The sequence below is a fragment of the Tauraco erythrolophus genome, chromosome 2, assembly GCF_009769465.1.
Source record: "Tauraco erythrolophus isolate bTauEry1 chromosome 2, bTauEry1.pri, whole genome shotgun sequence".
Classification (NCBI taxonomy): Eukaryota; Metazoa; Chordata; class Aves; order Musophagiformes; family Musophagidae; genus Tauraco; species Tauraco erythrolophus.
In genome coordinates, this window is record NC_141466.1 from 49,007,049 (window position 1) to 49,026,464 (window position 19,416).

General features: G+C 35.9%; 1 protein-coding gene across 1 annotated transcript in view; it reads right to left on the minus strand.

Moving 5' to 3' along the window:
• Positions 1 to 19,416, minus strand: part of MYOM2 (myomesin 2) — a 73,317-nt gene that overhangs the window by 5,450 nt on the left and 48,451 nt on the right. Inside the window, exons 24-34 of the mRNA XM_086608339.1 lie at positions 18,846 to 18,890; positions 18,261 to 18,397; positions 13,990 to 14,134; positions 13,818 to 13,877; positions 12,226 to 12,293; positions 8,353 to 8,466; positions 6,944 to 7,031; positions 3,956 to 3,994; positions 3,193 to 3,298; positions 359 to 522; positions 29 to 65 (exon numbers count right to left, since the gene is read on the minus strand). Of these exons, the coding sequence (XP_086464465.1) occupies positions 29 to 65; positions 359 to 522; positions 3,193 to 3,298; positions 3,956 to 3,994; positions 6,944 to 7,031; positions 8,353 to 8,466; positions 12,226 to 12,293; positions 13,818 to 13,877; positions 13,990 to 14,134; positions 18,261 to 18,397; positions 18,846 to 18,890 (1,003 nt within the window). The remainder of the gene's footprint in view (positions 1 to 28; positions 66 to 358; positions 523 to 3,192; positions 3,299 to 3,955; positions 3,995 to 6,943; positions 7,032 to 8,352; positions 8,467 to 12,225; positions 12,294 to 13,817; positions 13,878 to 13,989; positions 14,135 to 18,260; positions 18,398 to 18,845; positions 18,891 to 19,416) is intronic.

Here is a 19,416-nt window from a genome sequence, read left to right on the forward strand (position 1 = left end):
ATTAAAATGCAAAAGATGTAGCGCTTACTTGAGTCGCTGGAATTCTGCATATGCATCATCAAAAGCTGTAACAAAATAGTTGAGTTATTGTTCATTGACATAACTTGCACTTGAAGTTCAGTATAAACATTTAAACACAAACCCACATTAAAGCCCTTTTAAAACCCATACAGGGTTACGCAGTAGCGGAATGGGAAACCAGAAACCCAATGCCACTGGTGGTGAAAACAGATATAAGACTAAAAAGATCATAACAGTTATGCAACTAAACAACTGGTTCTGACCAAAGGCTTTCTGGTTTTACTGTTATTCCTCTGATTATTGCCAGTTAATTCTGTTTATAAATATGGTCTTATACCTTGCCCAGACAGATCAAGTGTGCGTTTGTAGGTTTCCTTGTCACCAATGATTTCAAAGGTGTAGTTCCCTTTATCCTTTTCAGTGGGTTCAGTTATCTGCAGCCAGGCAACATCTTCTCCACCTCCGATCTTCATCTTTTCACCAGAAGAAATCTTGGATTCCCTGGAAAAAATGAATAGAAATGAGTTTGAACATTTGAACATTCTTTCCATGCATATTCTCCATAGGAGATAATTTATAAAAAGTTACAAATAATGACATACTATTCCCAAACTACAGATAAATTGTAACTAATGGGAGCAATTTCCCAGGAGATTCTTTTCTTGCTGGTGGAGTATGAAACACTTTGGAACCATCAGCTCGAGCTTTCATTCCAAAGACTAATTTGTTCATCCTCTTCTCGTTCTCCTTCTCTCCACAAATACAATCATCTGTGTTTATATCTAGATGCACATACATGTCTGTATGCAAAAATATTGCATAACTTTAGAGTTCTATACACTTCATACACACTACCATAGAGTATATCAGAGTAGTAAACTAGAGGCAAATAACCTCTTATGATGAGAAAAAAATTATTTACCTCTCATTATCTTCAAAAATTGATTAAGAAAACAATAGAAGATTTGCATAGAATTTAAAATACACCTTTGTTTTTCTGAAGAGCAAGACAAGAAGAAAATTTCCTAACTGCAGATAATTAATAAACAGGTTTTTAAAAAACAGTAGTATTCTGTTGATTTATCATCACCTCCTAAGCTAAGAATACAAGAAATGCCCTACTTATTCAGATCAGTGATTCTTCTGGTCCACAATCTGTCCTGAAGAGTAGAAATAGAAGAAGTTATTTAGGGAGAGCATGCAAACCAAACCACTTTCAATGGTTTGCAGAGACGTTTCCCCTTTCACTCATTAACTGAAGAAATTTTTCTTTTCATCCTTCCTCCTCAAGCATCTTTAGCTGGAATTTTTAATAGATGAAGTCAGCATAAGTTTCTCTTTGATCAGTTAATTTATTTGCCCAGACAGGGCTGATTTCACTTCATAGCTGGAGAGTTACTTTGATGGGGAAAAGGAATTTTTACTATTTCCCTTTCTGTAAGATGACTACACTGAGTTCAGCATACCAAATTAGGTACCTGGATAGAAACTACTATATATTAGAAAATACTACATATAATATTCCCCACAGTGCCATGAGTGGATGATGCATGCTGGCTTTAGGACTTATGTTATGTTCCCTGCTATGCTAGCTAGAAATTTGCATGGCATGTTTCATGATGTGCAGACACCAGTAAAAAAGAAAAAAACATGGATTGTCTAGCCTTTCATTTTTTCCAGGAAAAAATTTGCTAGAACTCCACTTAAAAGAGCAGGGAGGTTTGGAGAGGCTGGGGGAGGATGGTTGGTTTGTTTTAGTCTTTGTTTTAGCTTTAACAATTCTGGCTTCTAATCATTGTATTCAAAATCTGTATTCAATTGCCTTCAAGACAATTAATGTGCAAGACATCCTAAAATTTGAAATATTAGTGTGGGGAGGTGTCTGTATGTAAATATAAATATGCACACTGATATTTCCATGTTAGCCATGTAGCGTTCTGAAGTTTTATATTTCTGTGAACTGGATGGTGAAATGGGCTAAGTCACTTTTAAAACTCAAGCAGATATAGTAAAAGACAGAGGCAAAAAAAATTTTTCTTTTCCTTTCCACTATATTAATATCACATTTACTGAAAGAAGGAGCAGAATTTACTGAATACAAAGCTTAAGTTACAAGTACAGCTGCACACCCTTGCAGAAGTCTACTTGAGCTCCTTGAATCTGGTGATCACTGACACTTTTCTTGTGTTACTGTCTTTATAGAAATCAAGAGCTGGACAACATTGCAAAACTAGGACAACATGCTGATAAAACAGCCTCTTCCTGTCCAAGTCAGACCAGTTCACTGTATGTCATCTTTGCAGTCCATCAAGGAGTGGGAAAGTTGAAACCACTTGAAGAGTTTTAAAATCCTTCCAGACCCTACCTGCGGTTTCAAACAAATGAGGGCCAGACTTAGCAAAGCATTTGAACACACATTTCCTGCCTCTGGCAGGGAGGTTGGAACTAGATGATCTTTAAGGTCCTTTCCAACCCAAACCATTCTATGATTCTATGATTTAGCTGTAAATACACAGATGAATAAACTGTCCCTCCAAAGTCAAAGATTAATATAACATGAGCATGGAAAACTATTGGGAACTGCAAAGCTCATTTCTGGTCATATTCTCAGCTCTGAGGGCTATTCTCAAAGTATTCTGTGCCCCATTGAATATCTTTTCAAAACAGAGGAACAAAATTGAAATATTTTGAGTTACTTAAGACTGTATCAGTTTGAAAAAGAAAATCTTTTCTTAATACAGTCTTTTATTAAACTATGAGAGCAGATCTTTGTTATTCACCTAGTACTGGAGGAGAATTTCATCCATTTAAAGAAAAAGACAGCCCTGAATAGAAAACTATGCTCGGATATTTTGCTGTCTTTGAACCAAGCAGATAATATAGTGGAAGACAAACAGTCTTCTGTTGAATAAGAGGCTGAAATACTGTAGATTCTTTTTTTCTGGCTATTACAGTCCTCCTGAGAGGTGTTGGAAAGTCTGTTAAAATTTATTTTACTGTATGTACTATCTATGTGAAAAGAGAATATGAATTGCTGGAAAGACAAATTCATTAATGTTGTCCAGTTACTAAATAAATGCCATAGAATAGTAAATAGTAAATCATTAAGATGGCATTTTCTGTCAAATATCATTGAATGAGGCATCATCTTGAAAAAATACTCTCATATACCTGTGAGACCAGTTGACTTTCATTTCTTCATTGTAGTACTTCAAGAAACACTGGAGCCTTATTCCTTCCTCAGTGCAAAGGATCTTCAGTGGAGAGGCTGACTTTCCTATGTAAAATAGAATATATGAAGATCAAACAGGATAGTGGAATGAACAGGAAACAATCAAATGGACTACTTGTACTGTCAGGACAAAAAAAACCACTCAACTACCACAAAAAAAAACAGTGGTTCATGCCTCTCAAAGGAAATCTGCTGATTTATAACAGGTGAATGTTCAGCATGAGTTCATGGCTTTATTGTCATGTACAAGCACTATGACCAGCAAGATCCATTGGGAAATAATAAGCTAGTCACACTCTAGAAAGTAGTCATGATTCTAATTGCACAGAAATTTTATTCTTGTGCAACTCCTGTTCTTTCAGTGGAACGACTCCCAACTTGTTACTGGGAGCAGGGTCGGAATCTTGTTCTCTCTGTTATTAAGGCTCACTTAATAATGGGAAGTAGGAAGAAAACGATTGCTACAACATTGTCATAGTATCTAAACCAAACAAGCCAGGTGGAATAATACGTTGTTCCCTTTTAATAGTGTCAATTAGCTAGGTCAACTGCCTATTCAGAAACTTAATAACATGTCCATAATAATATAAGCAAAATGACTCTCAGAGATTTCCCTCTTACAATAAAAAATATGTGCCTCAAGCTCAGATTATTTTAACATAAAAAAACCCTACATGAACATTCAAGACAGCATTTACTCACCACTGACTCCGCTCAATGCTAGAATTATATCATCATACACTGAAGAGAAGAAAAAAAAAGGAGAAAAAAGAAAACGCACCATCAAAATTCAATCAGAATATAGCTTTGTTATGTTCCGTTTAATTAAAGCGATATGGGAAATCTTCACATCCTTAGGCAAAGAAAACCATTAAAATTGCAACAGGTGTACGGGACAAATTGGAGACTGTGTACAGCATATGAAATCTGTGCTGTGCTACTGAGTATCTCCACTGTGTGTGCCGTCAGCTGTCTGCTGTCAATTCTTTGTCTTTGTATCCCTCAGGCCAGAAACAATAAAAGGTCATTAAAACTGGATAGTTCACATTCAAAGAAGAGTGCAGGGGCAATAAAAATTATCACGTTCTAGGTGAAAACAGTTTTCACCTGCTCCCTGAAGGATGGCATTTGACAAATGTAAACCCCTTCAACAGCAAGTGAAAAAAACCAGGTGTCATATCAAGCTTTTGAAATATCACAGAGCTGATGGGTCTGCAGAAGGGGGGAACCTGGGAGACAAGGGCAGAAGAGTGGGGAATTCTTTTCATAGGAAAAGAATCTTATTCAGAGTCCCTGTGTAAGTTGGAAAGAAAGAAAGAAGCATCACAGTCTGAAGAATGCATATTCAAGACTGAAGAATGTGTATTCAAGGCTGAAGAATTTTTATGAACAGGGAAGACAGTGAAATGTATGAAGTTCAGAAAATACTACTTGTATATTTGGTCTTTATTGATCTGTATCTGCATATTTTTTGTCTCTGCTAAAATAAATCATTATTCTGTTCCATAACCCTCTGTAAACTCCAGTGTGCTTGGCACGCTGACAAGAGGATATGAATTACATACTATATATACAGTACATTATAGACATCTGGGGAAGTGGGGTTATATTGCCTATACTGTCTAAATAAGATTTTTTTTTTCTGAAAGAATAGTGGACAGAGTTTATGCAGTGTTAAAATGCCTGAGAGATAGATTATAAAGTGATGATACAGCCTTCTGAGATAAATCACAGCTGAAGAACTCAGCCTAATATTCATCTCTTTCTCTTACTTCAGGTAGTTGCCCAACCTACTGAAAAAAAATGTTAAGATCTTTGATGAACTGAATTAGTTTTTGAATATGATTTTCTCTCTCTGTTAGGACCCAGCAGAAAATATTGAGTTGAATGACTATATGCAGGTGGGATGAATCTATGTCCACTTTGGTCTAGTTGGTGGGATCTAAGTAGAGAAGCCCAGGGAAGCTCTCTCTACCAAAGTTGAGTAAAATTCGTTTATGCTGGCAATAGATCAGTCTTTGCTATAGACTCAAAGGTAAACAAGCATTTATTTACTGAACAAATTTAAATATACACAAAATTACAGTAGCTCACTGTGATATCTGATAACACATGAAACCTTATTTAAATGCCTATTGTCAGTGCGATTTAGACTAGATTCTCTTCCCTTATTTGCATTTATCTTCATTTGAATCCCAATCAACATTGAGCTCAAACTAGCCTGCCCCATACAATATGCAGTCTTCCAGTGCCCCATTCATGCTAAACTTCTCTGTTTGTGTTTCAAGGCTAAATCCAGCATTGAGGGGACTCACTGTTCGGTTTAACACAGCCGTTCTTGTGATTTTGCTCTTTGACATTTTCAAAGTCTCCTGGACCCACAGATTTAGACACTGCGTATTCTCAAAGCAGGCATTTCACTGTTGACGTTTCCAGCTCAGTGCAGTCTTGCCATACCTGAAGTATAGTCTCTGGAAGGACCCCTGACCATAAGATGAAGAACTACAGTACCTTTTGTTCATTCCAAGAGTCAAGACACCCCTTACTTGAAAATCCGTAGACTAAGGCAATGATATCTGTATATATACCAATGGACATGAAGGAAAGAGGTGGTTAATGAGGATATATTGGATAAAGTGAGACCTAAGGATGACATAAATGGTACGGAATCAGGGGTGGAGATTGTGTTGTGCTGGTTTTGACTGGGATAGAGTTAACTTTTTTCACAGCAGCATGTATGCTGCTATGTTTTGGATTTGTGACTGAAACAGTGTCGACAACACAGGGATTTTTAGCTATTGCTGAGCAGTGCTTGCACAGGGTGAAGGCCTCTTATTCCCATTCCTCAGACTGCCCCATCAGCAAGTAGGCTAGGGGTGCACAAGAAGTTGGGAAGGGACACAGCCGGGACAGCTGACTCCAACTAACCAGAGAGATATCCCACACCATATGATGTTGTCCTTAGCAATAATAGCTGGGGAAAGAAGGAGGGAACATTTGGAATTATGACATTTGTCTTCCCAAGTCACTGTTATGCATGATGAAGCCCTGCTTTCCTAGACATGGCTGAACACCTGGCTGCTGATAGGAAGTAGTGAATGAATTCCTTATTTTGCTTTACCTGCATGCACAGCTTTTGCTTTATCTATTGAACTGTAGTTATGTCAACTCATAAGTTTTATCACTTTTCCCTTCTAATTCTCTCCCCCATCCCACTGAGGGGGAGTGATAGAGCAGCTGTGTGGGGCTAAGCTGCCTACTGGGGTTAAACCACAAAACAGCTTTACAGTTTTACAATCAAAATAACTCTCAGTCCCCACTGAGAGTCTTGCCTCAACATATTCAACACTGTGAATATCTTGATGCTTTAGGGTTTTTTGTAGACATTAAAGCTTACCAAATTTGAGAGAGCTCTGTACAAAAGATCTCACATAAAAGAGGGTGTCTGTCTGACCAGAAATTTACTTCATTTCTTGCCTGTCAGGGTGCTAGAGATTAAACATTAAAATTCCCAGTGTCACCTCTCCTAAACTGGTGATCTGCAGTTCAGGCTTTTATAATATAAGAAGAGAACTGAAATACAAAGGACTCAAAAAATGTTTGCTAACTTGCCGTTTACAAAGATAGATTTTCGACACCTCTTGAGAACATGTGGACATCATTATTTCAATATGGCAAACTGAATGTTACCTTTTCCTGATAATTCAAGAGTAGATACATCATGACCTCTATCATCTGATAGTGTTGCCTTATAAACTCCTTCATCTTTGCGAGACAGCTACAAGGAAAGCACAAGATGTTTAATGACAAACTTGATAATACTACAACATTTGTTCAATCCCTGCATGATTTTCTAAATCGAACAACATACATTGTACTACATTCTGGTTAAATAATCTTACCAGAGATGAGATAGAAACCATCAATGGCTTGTGCATGTTTTTTTATGGAGCTGTTGTTAGTCCTTAAGCCTAAAACATATTCTGATTTCAGTATAATTGCCTTGAGAAACCGTGTGTTTTCTCTTGTTCCAAAGAGACAAACAAGATTGATCCTGGTCAGCAGAAATTACAAGTAGCATAATAAGATGTAACAGAGGGTAACTTCAACCTACACAAACTTTAGAAATGCAATTTTTCTTCAATCAAAACTATTACTTTTTTGAATCAAAAAAAAAAGCCTAACAACAGATCATATCCTTTAGCTGTCCAAATATCAACTCAGTGGTTTTCATTTTAACAGCAACTATAGTCAAACTGTATCTATGTTAAGTAAATAATAAATTCATTACCCTTGGAGAGCTTACATTCTGAAATATAACATGGTGATATACATTAAAGGCAGTAGGGGTTTTTGGTTTGGGTGCTTTTATTTTATCTTAAAATCTGAAGGATATATATAAATAATTATACATAGAGTGAATTTTAGATTTATACGAGTCCACAAGCAAGTAAATAATAGTAAAAGCATCATATATTTGAATGACAAGTAACAAGAGCAAATAAAGACAAGCAGAAACCATCCTTCTCCAGAAAAGTCAGTATCCTCTTGCAAGAGAAATGAAGGAAGCAAATTAGAAGAATATGAAGCCAATAAATAAAATAAATAGATCAAATGGAATGCACATTTATGCTGAAAGTAGAAAAACTTGATTCGGGGAGGTTTTGACACTTGACAAAGGCAGCAACTATGCAAGCTAAGGCTTCAGACACAATCTAGATTATCTTGTCTGCATAAAGGTAAATCTTAAGAAGTCATATACCTCAATTTTATTCATTTTAGGCAGTATAACTGAGACACTGTCAGAAATGAGGTGCTTGAACAAATGGAAAAATTAAGGAGCAATAAGAAAGAATGAGATAAAGTTCACCTAAGGACGCTGAAGCAACTTAAGCATGACCTGTCTGAGCTGATAAAAAAAAAAAAATAGATATTCTTCTACTATCATTACTTACTCACCAGCTAATTGAAGGGCAGTAAATATGTCTTTTCTTAAAATGGTTCACAGAAATCATGATAGCTGGTTTAGTGCTCTGCCTGGCAAACCTATAGCATGTCAAGCAGAAGCTGTCATTCCTAATCAGTAGGTGATACTGTACCCTGGGAATACTGAGGTGACATTTTTCCTTCTGCAGATCAGGCACCTCATCAGCATCAATCCCAGAACCATCCTTATACCACTTGAAAACAGTCTCCTTCTTTGTGTTTGCAACCTGTATAACAGAAAAGGTACATTAGACTGGCTATGCGTTGAAGAGAGATATCATACTGTAGGTAGTCACACAGGTACTATCAACATAATAAGCCAATTTTTTTATAACACATGTCAAATAAAGCTAAGTAAAAAATCAATTTCAATCAAGTCCTACTAAGCAAGCCTACAGTATTTATTTGCAGCACAGAACTGGTCCAAAGGATAGAGTTTAGAGCTTCAGAGCCCTGTCAAATCCTTAAAGGCAATCTTGTCAATCTCTTCCCTTAAAGGGTTTTGCACCCTTGCTATGTGGTAGTAGTTTGTCTAGAGATATCTGCGAGAAGCATCTTTGAAATTATAACTGCTGATATCTCCTTTATCTTTTTGTGTCTCCAGAGAGCTGTAACACAGAACTTACGCCCTATCTTAGAAAGCCTTCAGCCAATTCGCAGATTTATCCCAGCTCCAAGCAATGCCTTTCAGGGCTAAACTGCAGAGAGCAACTGAAAGTACTATTCTGAAAGTATTTGAGACTTCAAAATTGCAAGCTGCACCAGAAATCCTTTGTTTCTACTACATTGTGTCCTATGGGAAGTACAAAGACTTGAGGAATCCTACAAATTGCAGTCTCTTCCAACAAAAAAGGGGCTTAACAACATAGTGCAAATGCAGAGAAGTTGCTTGAAAGCCAGAATTTTGCTGTAGTAGCAGCAGCTCATCTAAGCAATGCATAAAGAGTCTACAGTTATACCTCAAGTGCTGCTCTGATTTTGAAATATACATTGTGTATTGGCGATGTTTAAAATGACACTGGATCAATGACCTCAAACTGTGAATTTCAAGAAGCTAAAAGCCCAGCTCTTATTATAAACTATGGAAATCTATTTTACTTTTCTCCCTTTCAGAAACACTATGGTTTATTTGACATCATTATCCTCATATCCTTTTAAAAATCAAAAAAAAATATAATTCCATGCATAGCCTGAATTTCTGGTCAGCATAGCTTTGGTAGGAGGACAGAGCTGGCAGGACATTTCTCAGTCCCCAGGCAGTTTCTTTAAAAAGCCTCCTTAAAAAAGAACTGAACAAATGGATAGAGGGCAGCCCAGAAGTTAATACAGACCTGCAACAGTTTTCAAGTGGCTTGCTTGGAGGAGAAAACATGAACCAATTTCTAACCCTTTCACATTACAGAAGTAATTCCATAGATGAACAGCTCTACGAAAGCTCTCTGTAGAGCTGACTAGACAAATAGGAGGGCCTCCTATACTGATTTCTGAACATCTCTATAAAACCCGTTCAAATTAATCACATACATTGCTGCCTAATAACCAGTGTGGTTGCTATGGATCTCTGACAGAGTATTTGAGATCACAACCTGGCCCAAAGCAATGCTTTGCTTGAGAAAAGTGAGCAGCATTTTACATTTTCCAGTGACTACAAAGTGGCTATTCTTGTAGTGATATGACATGAGTGGCAATTTTATTTGAACAAAGCCTGAAGGAACAAGCCTTTAATGCTTTTCAACAATTTTTCATCAAAGCCTGTTAGCACTCAATCTGACAACAAATAGACCGAGTTTCAGACACATGCAATTTGCAGTGCTGAAGTTATTTGATGTTGACATTTACTATGAAAAGTTACCTTTTTCGCTGTTTAGCCATACACCAAAAACACTACTTTTAACAGACACAGTACAAATAAGGGTCAAAGTTATGCAAGAGTAGGTTGTTTCTGAAAATCTGGAAATTTAGAAGTACTTGAAGAAAAATTATAGTAGATGTTGGTACATTAAGAAAAATAAACACACAATAAAAACCAAACACCATCAAATCACCATTCAGATGGACAAACATGCCCCATTGATATGCAGGGGCTAAAATGCCTAGAACAAGGTCATCGATCCCAGCTATTTCAGAATTAAATAGTAAGTCAATCAAAAGTCAACCAGGTCCAATCACATAGAAAATAAGTGTATGTGAGGTGACGCGTATTACTTTTGATATACTCTTTTATAACACAATTCATATTTGTTCATTATTATTATTATGGACCTGGATCACACAGTCAGTCCTCTGCCCTACATAAGCTTCCAGTTGGCTTGGCTTCCTAGCTCCTCTATTTCATGCCATGGCCTTTGAGAAAGTCATGACAAAAAGCCCTCTCTTACAGATACTTCCTTCACATTATCTTCCAAGAACTAAATACACACATGGCAATTATTTTTGCACAGGAGCACTAAATAGAGCCTAGAAGAGACCTGGGCCAAGTGCTGTGATATGGCCTAGGGAGTCAGAAATTGTTCCTCGGATGTTTTTGTCACCACAGAAGTAGCCAAGGGCAGCCACACTTCTAACTTGAATGTCAAGTACCTGAAATTCGTAGGACAAATCCAGGCTTTATTGTTCAAACTCTTTCTATGTACACACATCAGTTAAACAGGCATAAACAACAGTATCATGTGAACCTAATGACCAGTCATATACTAACAGTAACAAACCTTATAAGGTCAATGGCGTAGTTAAAATGATGAGTGTGCAAATAGCCCACATCCTAGATTTCATTTACATAAAATGTTCTGACTTTACGAACAAAATGTACACTGGTAAAAAAATATAATCAGACATTCAGCCTTTCAGAGTATCAGTGGTATAAACAGGCTCAATAGTCAATGAAAAGAAGGATAATTTCAGATTAATTTGTAGAGAATTAACACTAGTATAACCAGTTCAGCAACATTTAATTTCCCATGTGAATGAAAGGATAAGCAGGGTTCATGCCTGAGGCAAATGCATGTTGAGATTATTAAGCAGTCCAGCTATGCAGCTCAGTACCAGCAAAGGTACCATGTTAGCTAATGAGTGTTGAGCCCTAAAATGGGGGCACACAGAATGACAGCTTCACCACCCAGGTCAGTTCTGCTGGGAATAAGTTGAGGTAAAAGGTCTCCTAATTAGTGAGCAGAAAAAAAGAAGGAAAAAAAATCACACAAATGTGCGTGTAAATTGTTCATAATGAATGATTCCAGTTAGCCTAATTAAAAGCCAAAAACTTATTCATAAGCAGTGGAGAAAATTAATACAAAAGAGTCCATATTACAGGAAAAGGCAATGAAGAAGAGTTTGATGCCTGCCGAATTCAATTAACTTACTTATTCAGACCTCTAATTAGTCACTCCAGAAGAGCAACAAAAATTAAAATGTATCTGTTTAGAATGGCATATAAAGATGTTAATAGCAGAAGTTACTCTGAATTCCATGCACATTATCATTAGTTAAGATCCAAAAGTCATTAGCCAAATATAATAAAAATCATATTTTGTAACTTCAATTCTAAAAGCCTTCGTTGAATGTTTGGTTTACAGTTGATTAAATAACAGATGCTTTGGTAGAGGAACATCCAAATCAGAAAACGATGAGGAAAGAGTTTGAACTCTGGCTTTTTGTGGCTATTTTTTGAGGCAGGAAGAAGGACCATTAAGAGATGAATATTTTGTTTAAAATATTTTTATGGCTTACAATTATTAGCAAGAATTAGATCACTTAACGCAGTTAGAAATGTCCTGGGTTGTTTTTTTTTTTTTTTGCTTGTTTTAATGAAGACTACTGCTAAAGAGTAGTAAGACAGAAATTTTTATTTTAAGTATTTCTAGACAATTAAAAAAAAAGTTTCATACGAAACTTTTACTTTCAAAAATATCAAAATCTTTCCTCACATTTTCCTACTTCAGTTTTTAATCAACACATTCTAACAAATTATTTCAGATATATTTCCTCACCTTACAAGCAAGTAAAACTTCACATTCCTCTGTAACTTCCCAATACAAAAACTCTGAGAAGTGAGGACCTAAGAAACAAAATTGTTTTAAAACATATGTTGTCAAATGAAGAGAATCAGAGAGATTCAGTGAAAGAAAGAAGGATGAAAATTATAACATCCTTACACCAGAACTATGGGAGTGAATTCCTGAACTACCCATGTTACTAGAAGGAAAATCCTGCAGTAAGTTTTTATCATATTGACCCACGTGTCCACAGTACAGCTTAGAAACCTGAGGCTCATCTCTGTTTGTATGATGTAATGTAGTATTCCAAAATGTAAAACAGTGAAACAAATTAGTTTACTAAATTTTTTTATGTCCAGTTGCCAACTAAGCATAGGAAAGAAACAGTGTAGCTACAAAAAAAAAGCGTACAAACAATTTATTTAATGCAAGGGAACTGGAGAATAAACAAATGTATGCAAATGCTCAGTTAAATGTTCAAGGGAAAAATCCCATACCACACATTATTTGCCCAAATTCTATAAAGTTAAAAAATATATTATACATTACAAGCAGAACAGGAAATATTCCTTTTCCCCACTGAGGTTCCAATCTTTCAAATATATAGATATCCTTAAATAAATTTACTGACATATATAGCTTTTTTAAAGTTATGGTGGCTACTCATGTCAGTAAATTTGTATGTCTTAGTGCCTGCAGGATCAAGGCCCATAATTGCAATATCCAGACCCAGAAGGTAGCAAAGTCCCAGATGTTCACTTAAATCATCGAGAACTGAAAGATCTTGTGAGTTTATGCCGTAAGTTGTGTAATTTTTTTCCTAAATCTATTTAAAAAAAAATCATCTGCCCCCCCAAACCAGAAAATAATATAATTACATTATGTAGACAATCTTACCTACATTATTTAATATAAATAAATATAAATATTTTTAATTATTATTGTTAATTTCATCCTAAAAACCATGTGCTTGTCAAGTGAAAATCACTTGATTTTCAAGTAGAGCTCAAACTCAATTTTTTAAGGATTTCATAGCAACAGAATTCTGAATTAAGTATCCAATAGTAATTCTTGCTCTCAGCTGCAAGAAATATCGATTACAAGTATATAACAAATTCTGTAGCTCTATAGCAACTATGCAACAAATATACATTTAGTCCCTGGAATTTTGCCTGTACTGAAACCACAGGATCGGGTTTTTAATCTTCCTTGTCTGATACTATGCTGTCTACTCTTCTGTCAATTTTATCGAAGGGACAATTTGTGTGCTTAAAACTAAAGGTGCTGAAATGTTTTGTTGGATCAGAGCCTACAGTAGGCACACTTCTCATGAATATTGAGCAAAGATAACCTCTTGTAAGGGCTTCCACTTTATTTCTCTACTTAGTGAAAATTCTGTCACAACTTGCATGTATCACATGACAGCATTGAAAAATAAGATCCACCAAGAGTTCAGTGCCTCCTAAAAGTGGGCAATATAGTCATCTTATAATGAAATCAATGGAAGTTGGAAGAACTTAGTGTTCACCAGAGATGCATCATTAGCTGCAAACTAGGCCTAAAATCACCAATCTACACTGTCTTACCTTGCTTCCTGAGAAATTCCTTCCGCTGGAGCTCAGATTCAGCCAATACTGCCTTGAATGCTAGATTTTAGAAGAGATGAATGAAAAATGAGTTAGTTACAAAACTACTTACAGAATAATTGGAGCTCATTTCTTCATCACAGTCAAAGTTTCAATGTTTCAGTGAACATACCATCTCCGATGAGAACTAATGAAGACTGGTTCTTGGCCTTTCCATCCTGAATCTGTACTGTGTAGGTACCTTCATTGTCAATTGTAAATCGGTCCATCACCATTTCTATAATGCCATTTGAACGGTCACAATTTATTTTATGCCTCTGAAATAAACAATTAATCCCTTTAGTATAGTGTAAATTACTTATGATTCCCTATGGAATTAATCATGCTTTATATCCCTGCCTCCACACTCAATCTTTTCCATGACCTTTTAATTGTAAACTAGGAAAATAGGGCTGTGCTTGTATTTACCGTTGTACAACAAGATTCCAGGCGTGACAGAAACCTCTGTGTGCAGCTGCATTTGGAATCTTCGAGTCATCATAATACAGCTGGTTTGGATTTAAAATTAATAGTCTGTGGCACTATGATTTAAAATTAATAGTCTGTGGCACTATGCATGTTTGAAGAAGAGCCTACACAGCCAGCCTTTAGCTGCATCACAGCTTCCGGTTCAACAAAGGGTTTTTCTAGGCTGAAGCACTATTCCTAGCAGAGTCCAGGAATAGCTGGAAGTATTATGCTTGTAGACACAGATATGGATCTCCAAATAAATCCATACAACAAATCCAAAAAGTCATCACTACTAAATATCTTTGAGACATATGTGGCAGCTCAATACTGGATCTTATTTTCTCACTAAAAAGTTTCTTTAGGAAGGGTATAATTATTTGCTTATCTAATGCTAGGTATTCTTTTCAAAGAACACTAAAGTGCAAGACCCTAAGAGTAACTTATGCAAAACCAACAAAGCTTCTGGGAACTAAAAAGATCAACCAAGTCTGGGAAAAGAGAATTAGAATTCTGTCAAAACATCTAGTTACTTACTAAAGTGCTTGCAGAATACCCAAAACACCAAATATTGACTTGAATTCAAAGTTAAATATGCTTTTCACTGTTTGTGTCCTTTTGTGTTTGCTTTCTATTAAATATTCCAGAAAGATAGATTATTGGCAGGCATTGTCCAGGAAACAGAAAATTGCAAGTAAATATTGGACAATACTTGCAAAATATGTGTTTTGAATTTGTAGGTGTTATTTTAGATACAATCCTCCTTTACTAAGTAATATCCTCTCTTATTCAGTAACAACCATGGTGATTGTGTGTCCCGGTAACAATGACAGTTGTTTGAATCTCAACTAACAAATTCCTAAAGCAAAGCAAAAATCATCCACAGAAGTTACTTAGTAAATACTTTTATGTAGCCAATGTGGCCAAGGCTATTAAACACTGTTTTGTTCATGATGGGACAGAAAAGTAAATGTCACCATCTAGAAGGAGTTCTATGCAGTAAATTTTTACAGACCCTGTTACTGTTAAAAGGAGACATGATCCTTTTTAAAGAGAATGTTTTGATTAACCTTTTTATTAGACTACAAAAATAGAAAAAAAAGTACATAAAGCTGCAGGCAGATAAAGTTTATGAAAGCAGAAGAAAGAAGGAAGGGGAAAAAAAATCTAGTAAAAATACCAGGTATTAAACTCTCTGGGACTACTTCCTTAAGTGGAAGAACCTTTAAATGCTGATCTAGAATTATAACTCCACAGATATATCTGCTTCAGCTTTAAGGGACACCTCCTGGCCAGCCTCAAGAACAGATTCACTGTTGTACAGACAAGAAGCCTGGAAGAATAGTGTAAACATAACCAAGATGTTTAGCATTCATCACTGGTATTTTCAAATGTACAAATAATACTAGTTTAAATCTTAATGGGCTAACTGAAGAATGAAGAAAGAGAAAAGATAACAGAATTAACAAAGCAGTAGCCAACAGATTGATTAGGATAACAATTTATTACATAACTGACTTAGAGGGAAGAGACTGAGATATAACATTTATATAAAATAACAGGGGAAAATGCTCATATAATTTGGATACACACTTTTCTGTATATATGTCAAATAAAGATATAATGTCAAAAATTACGACAAGATTTAATTGATCAGGAAATTAAGTAGCAAAATTACTTATGTAAGAGTTCATCTGTAAGAGTTGAGGAGATAAGCCAGGCAGATTAAAAAGAGAAGTTATAAACTTCACCAAACTATACAAAAGTGTAAATTCAAATTCTCGCTTACAGTCTCTTGCCCACAGAGGTCAAGCACAAAACTTGCATTCATTACATGAGTTGCCAGGGAGAATGCTAAATTGAGATTTGCTAGAAGCAGAAAAAGAAGAGAAAGTCATATGTTTTAATCTGATCCTTTATCACATTTCTAGAATTATTTTTATTTCTTGCTTTTGAATAAAGGAAAAAAATATTGACAGATTAAAATGACAGCTGATTAAATGGGGCTCAGTTCATTCTATTCTCAGATTATTTTGAAATGTTACCAAAACTGTTCCCTGTTAGGACCTAAAAGGAAAATTTATAACTTCAGCCAATGTCAAGAATCAGACTACAATTCACCAGCATAACGGTCTGTTGAACATGTTCAGTGACTGTAGCCCAGTCTCCAGGCAGGTTTTAGAGTGTAATTAGGCTTCTAACTATTGCCATTATGCAGCGAGATGAAGTTCAATGATTTTATGGGCACCATAAATACTAGGCTTTTATGTGACTTTCCACAAAAATATAATCAGTCTCCAAACGTAAATGTCACCTGTGGGTTACTAATTAAAGAGGTGAAATAATGTAGTTCCACTTCAAGACTCTCTCTGATGTCAACACTTCCAAAACATATGCGAACTAAAAATAGCTCATTCTGTTCCACTAACTTTGCCAAGACAGAATATTGTCATTTCAATACATCCTAGTTACTAATATTCAAGGTTTCAATGCTATAGTTTATTACTTCTTAAAGTAAGAAAAAAGAGAGGTATTTTATTCAGAAACCCTTCTTCCACTTGCCAATATGTAATTAAAGTAAATGCTCTTTGCTTTTCTATGGTACAAAAATGCTGATAAGCTTCTCCATCCAAAACCAGGTTTTGCAACCTCAGGAATAAACTAAACCTTTCAAACAGCTGCACTGGAGGTGGATTCCTCACAGGAAAAGATATTTCCAGTGCTGTACTTTATGCCCAGTAGATCAACCATACTCCAGCCATGCAAAGGCATGACCTGGCTTTCTTCTCAGCCCAATCTGACTACTTTTTTGTGTTCCTTTCTATGAAAGGTCTTCCTAGAGCTATAAAAGTGCAGGAAGCTGGTGGCCTGCCCTTTCATCTCCATGTAGCCGTATAATGGCCATTTAGTGTCTAGGCTAAAATTTAAGGAAAAAAATAGAAAGTGGCACCATCTAAAAGTTTCATATCTATGACCATCGTTGCATTGCCAAGTGTCTCCCACATTATATGTAAAACCAGTAGCAGTAGCCTCAGAGGGTTGCTGGGAACAGCATGTCTTGCTGGTTTGGAGTCCAAACTGCACTTGAAGCAGCTCTTTTGTCTGATGATATTTTCCTAAAATATTTGTGCGCTACTTTTAATCAGATGTGTTTAATACTAGTCTGTATCTAATTTCTTCTTGGCTGTTGGCTGTCTAGGAACTGTCGTGGTTTAACCCCAGTCAAAAATAAGCACCATGCAGTTACTCACTCACTTCCCCTGCCCCCAATGGGATGGGGAGGAGAAATGGAAAAAAAGTAGGTCAAGATAAAGACAGTTTAAGAGGGGGGGGCAGAATTGATACAACAACAATCGTCATAAAAAAATACACAAAACAAGCGATTCACCATATAATTGCTCATCACCCACTGACCACTGCCCAGCCTGTTTCCGAGCAGCAATCGCCCACCTCCAGTCAAATCCTCCAGTTTATATATGGCCTGGAATATCCCATTAGCCAGTTTGGGACAGCTGTCCTGGCTGTGCTCCCTCTCATCTTCTTGTGCACGTGGTAGAGCATGGGAAGCTGAAAGCTCTTGACTGCTTAGAAACAACTAAAAACAACTATGTAGTACTCATACTAAAGCCGAAAACATAGCACTATACCAGCTACTGAGAAGAAAATTAGCTCTATCCCAGCCGAAACTAGGACACTATCCAAAATGAACATGGACTTCCGAGCGTTAAACTTTGCTCTCTTTTTTTGATATGACTAGGCCTGTTCTGCAACAGGAATTCTATACTGCAAAAAAGATTCAACTGAAAGATTTACATTCCTTTCAGGTATTATCAGACCTTCATAACATGATTTTAAGTAACTATGAAAATAGAATACCTATTAATGCAAAAGGTTTATTAAACAAAATCACATATATAGTACTCAATATGTACTTACATCACTGTTTTCAACTTCTTTATCATTAATAACGAATCTGAAGGTAGAATCTGGTGACAAGCTTTCAGCCTGAATCCAGAAACGAACTTCTCCTTTCTCAAGAACTTCATAAGCTAATTCTGATTTCAGAGGTATTGCTGCAGAAAGAAAAGCAATTGAAAGTCATTAACGCATGTGAGAAAAAGGACTATTGTAGTAAAATATTAGTATCTCCCCATTATTTATGGAATGCTGGGTATAGAATAAATTTTATGCAGGGAAAAGACATCTAATGCACTCCTTGGCTGATTTTATAATTTCACAGAGGGAGAAAAGAATTTACAGCTTATACTCTGCACATTGTTTAAGGAATTGGCTAATAGCAACCTATAGACTATGGCCAAGGTTAAAGGACTTTTAGGCAATGATGATTTTATGCAATGCAAACTAATATTCTTCTAAATGAATGGAAAGATATGGAAGCAAGTTGTTCCGTGAAAAATGAAGATGCCATTGTCTCAGGAAGAACCTTTTTGGAATTCCAGTCATTAGTATGTAACTGTATTTCTTCCAGAAGTATCAAATAGATTCAAATCTTCAACTTACTTGGATTCCTTATTTCATTGCTTAATGCCATCAAACGTTCAAGCTCTGAAATTAAGAAAAATACTCATGTTTTAATTTATTCTGAAAAATACAGTCAGAAAACGAGTGTCAAAGAAGGTGCATATCAGTATCAGCAGATAATCTCCTTAAGTCTTACATGTGAAATACCCAACACTCTTCAGAAAATTATGACTAAAAAATAAGATTTACGAAATTTAAAATTCTGATATATGGATTTAGTGAGTGTTCCTATTTAACACATTTTCATGCACACTGTCTAATGCAAAAGAATCTAAACAAAGGATGAAACCTATTTTAAACTCTCCATGGATTTAAATGAAAAATGGGAGACAATAACTTCTAAGCAATTTATGAGGTTACTTTATCTGCTAACTTTCTTTCTGACACTGTACCTGTTTAACTATGGCAGGAAACAAGACTGAGTGCAGATTAGTGTGAAAAAAGTACAGAAAGTTCTATTTAATGCATTAAATTCTCATGAAGGCTTCATGAGAGTTTAGAAATAACTATATTATATTTTCATACTAATCCTATTTATCATATTCATTAC